Here is a 2490-nt window from a genome sequence, read left to right on the forward strand (position 1 = left end):
TCAGCGGGAAGACCTCCGACTCTAACATCGTTGGTCGCGAGTTCAAATCACAGTGGAGGCGGTTGTGAATTTCAGATTTAATATATTTAAATTGCTGAGTGCCGCTTAAAAATTGAAGAGAAAATGATCAATTGATTTAATAATATAAATAAAATAAAAGAATAAAACACATTAAATAAAACGCAATCTGTATAAGAAAAGAAAAAATGAAAAAATATCAAAAAATCGAATAATCAAATTTTTCTTTTCATAAAAACTTATTGTCCCAGAACTGTCGAAAATACAACCAGTTCAGAAGTGGTTCGAAAGTTCCGCAGAGGTGGCAATTTCCACTTCGTAGAACATCGCCATGTGCGAAGAGAAAGTTGAAAGCATTGCGTCGGGGCATATCGAGAACCAGTACTGCCTCTTAAAGAGCTAAGAGTAGTTCTGAACTAACGCGTTTTACTGCAGGGGCCTCTTAAAGATCTAGTTCTGCGCTACTTCTGAACTATAGCGTTTTACTGCAGGGTACCTACAGCCCATTTTTAAGTGTGGAAAACAAAGCTTGATGAGTGCGTGTGGGCGTAGGCGTACCACATAGCATTCACACGCAATTGAACACTTAATTAAAAATTCCGCGATGTAATGGTGAGTTAATTAAGTACATAAACAACTGAAATAACTTAACTGTATACATACACATACATAAATGTGTGTGTGTGTATAACGTACTTAAGAAATGTAGAACCAAACGACAAATAAATATAAAACTTTCTTTCGTTTTTATTTTTTGTATATTTTCAAACGTTTTTTTTTATTCGTAACTTCTCACTTACCAAATATACGCCCCGCTTGACTGCCCAACGGTGCAGCTGTCAGCAGCAATAGCAACGCAGCAAAACCATAAATGATGAGGCCAAGATGATTTTTATATTTGGCTGAAATGCGTAGCGTCATTTTGTTGTTTTCTTTGCGCTTTTAACGACGTTTTGCTGTTGCTAATTTGATGGTTTGTTAAATACTTTCAAGCATTCACGGACATACACATAGATACACACACACACACACACACACACGTGTATGTACACACGAACTCTTTTGCCTACTTATTTAATTAGCGAGCAGTGTTGCTTTGTGGGTGGGTGAATTTTGTTGTTGGTGGTGTTGGCAATCGTATCGGTGGCTTATTTATCATTTTTTCCACAATGTTTTTTTTTTTTTTTACAATAGCATCTACAGCGGACAGTTAGAATTTTCCTTCATTAAGTTTTTTTTTGGTTTCATTTGCTGGTGGGTAAACTTTCCCGTTGTTTAAGTTGATTGACTCGTCAGTTTTTACTGCTACCAGAGCTATAATATTTTTTCTTTAAACTCTAGCGCGCTTTTTCTGTTCTGTTGTGCTTTTTCATCCAACATCGGTTTTTGGTGAGCATGGTTTATATTTTTGCAAATGTTTTCTTGGGAATTATGCGTAACCTGAAAAGAAAAAAAATCAAGAATTTAAAAAAGGCAAGTACACATTTCAGTGCCAAATATATAAAATTCAAACGTATTTGTAGCTATTATTTCGTATTTCATACCAAAATTGTATCCTAATTCGTGGAAAATTTTGCCAAAAATTATATTTAAATTGAGAAAAATTTTATGTGTTGCAGTAACTTGTACTAGGAGGACAGGGGTATTTCGGCGATTGTAACAGGCCGATGTCTGTACATTAGAGATATTAAAGAAAAATTAATGTGGTGGGTCTGTCTGTCTGTCAGTCTGTCTGTCTATCTGTCTGTATGTTTGTAGGCGCATTATTCTAAAAATTATGCATGGAATTGAAAGCGATTTTCACCGTTTATTGCTAGTGGCCTTACTTAGAAGATAAAAAGAAAAAAATCGATAGTTGCCATCTGTTTGAAAACTGCAGTTTAGCTAAATTTATAAGGTAAAGTAAATATTGCAATATGATTGTCAAAATGAAGAGGTTTAAGAAGACTTATAGCCGGAAATATTTTTGTTGGAGTTTGCCACCTGTTTGAAAATTTAAATTTAATTTAATTGATAAGATAAATTGAATGTTGCAATATGGGAATCAAACTGAAACCATTTAGGAAAGTTTGCTGCCGAAAATATTTTTGGGGAGGGTTGCCGCCGGGTTGAAAATTTCTGTTTAATTTGCTTGATAAATAAAAAAGTAAAAAATTAAAAAAAAAAAATTGTTTTTCTTATTGATATTTATATCCAACAGTAAGCTACTAGTTAGTTGACATCTAATGCAGAGGACACCAGTTAATAATCAGTTACCACTAGTCAAATGCTAGTTAGTTAATAGTTAGCTACAAACTACTCCCATTTCCTGCAGGGTCATAACATGCCTTATGAATAGTGCATTAGAATTCAGTCAACTGGCTTAGTTGCTCAGAAAAGTATTAGGATCATAGCTTTAATCGACAATCAGTTTCTCAATGTAAAAATCATAAAATTAACAGCAAAGTATATTTTTACATCTACTATTTTTAA

At 33.9% G+C, this 2490-nt stretch overlaps 1 protein-coding gene across 1 annotated transcript in view; it reads right to left on the reverse strand.

The window, feature by feature from the left end:
- Positions 1-1385, reverse strand: part of LOC108369625 (protein sidekick-2-like) — a gene marked incomplete at its 3' end in the record, with an annotated part of 52270 nt that extends 50885 nt beyond the window's left edge. The window contains exon 1 of the mRNA XM_017624774.1: positions 819-1385. Coding sequence (XP_017480263.1) covers positions 819-939 — 121 coding nt within the window. The remainder of the gene's footprint in view (positions 1-818) is intronic.
- Positions 1386-2490: the final 1105 nt, after the last annotated feature.

Source organism: Rhagoletis zephyria, unplaced genomic scaffold, assembly GCF_001687245.7.
Source record: "Rhagoletis zephyria isolate East Lansing unplaced genomic scaffold, Rhagoletis_zephyria_1.1 Rzeph_scaffold_03772, whole genome shotgun sequence".
Classification (NCBI taxonomy): Eukaryota; Metazoa; Arthropoda; class Insecta; order Diptera; family Tephritidae; genus Rhagoletis; species Rhagoletis zephyria.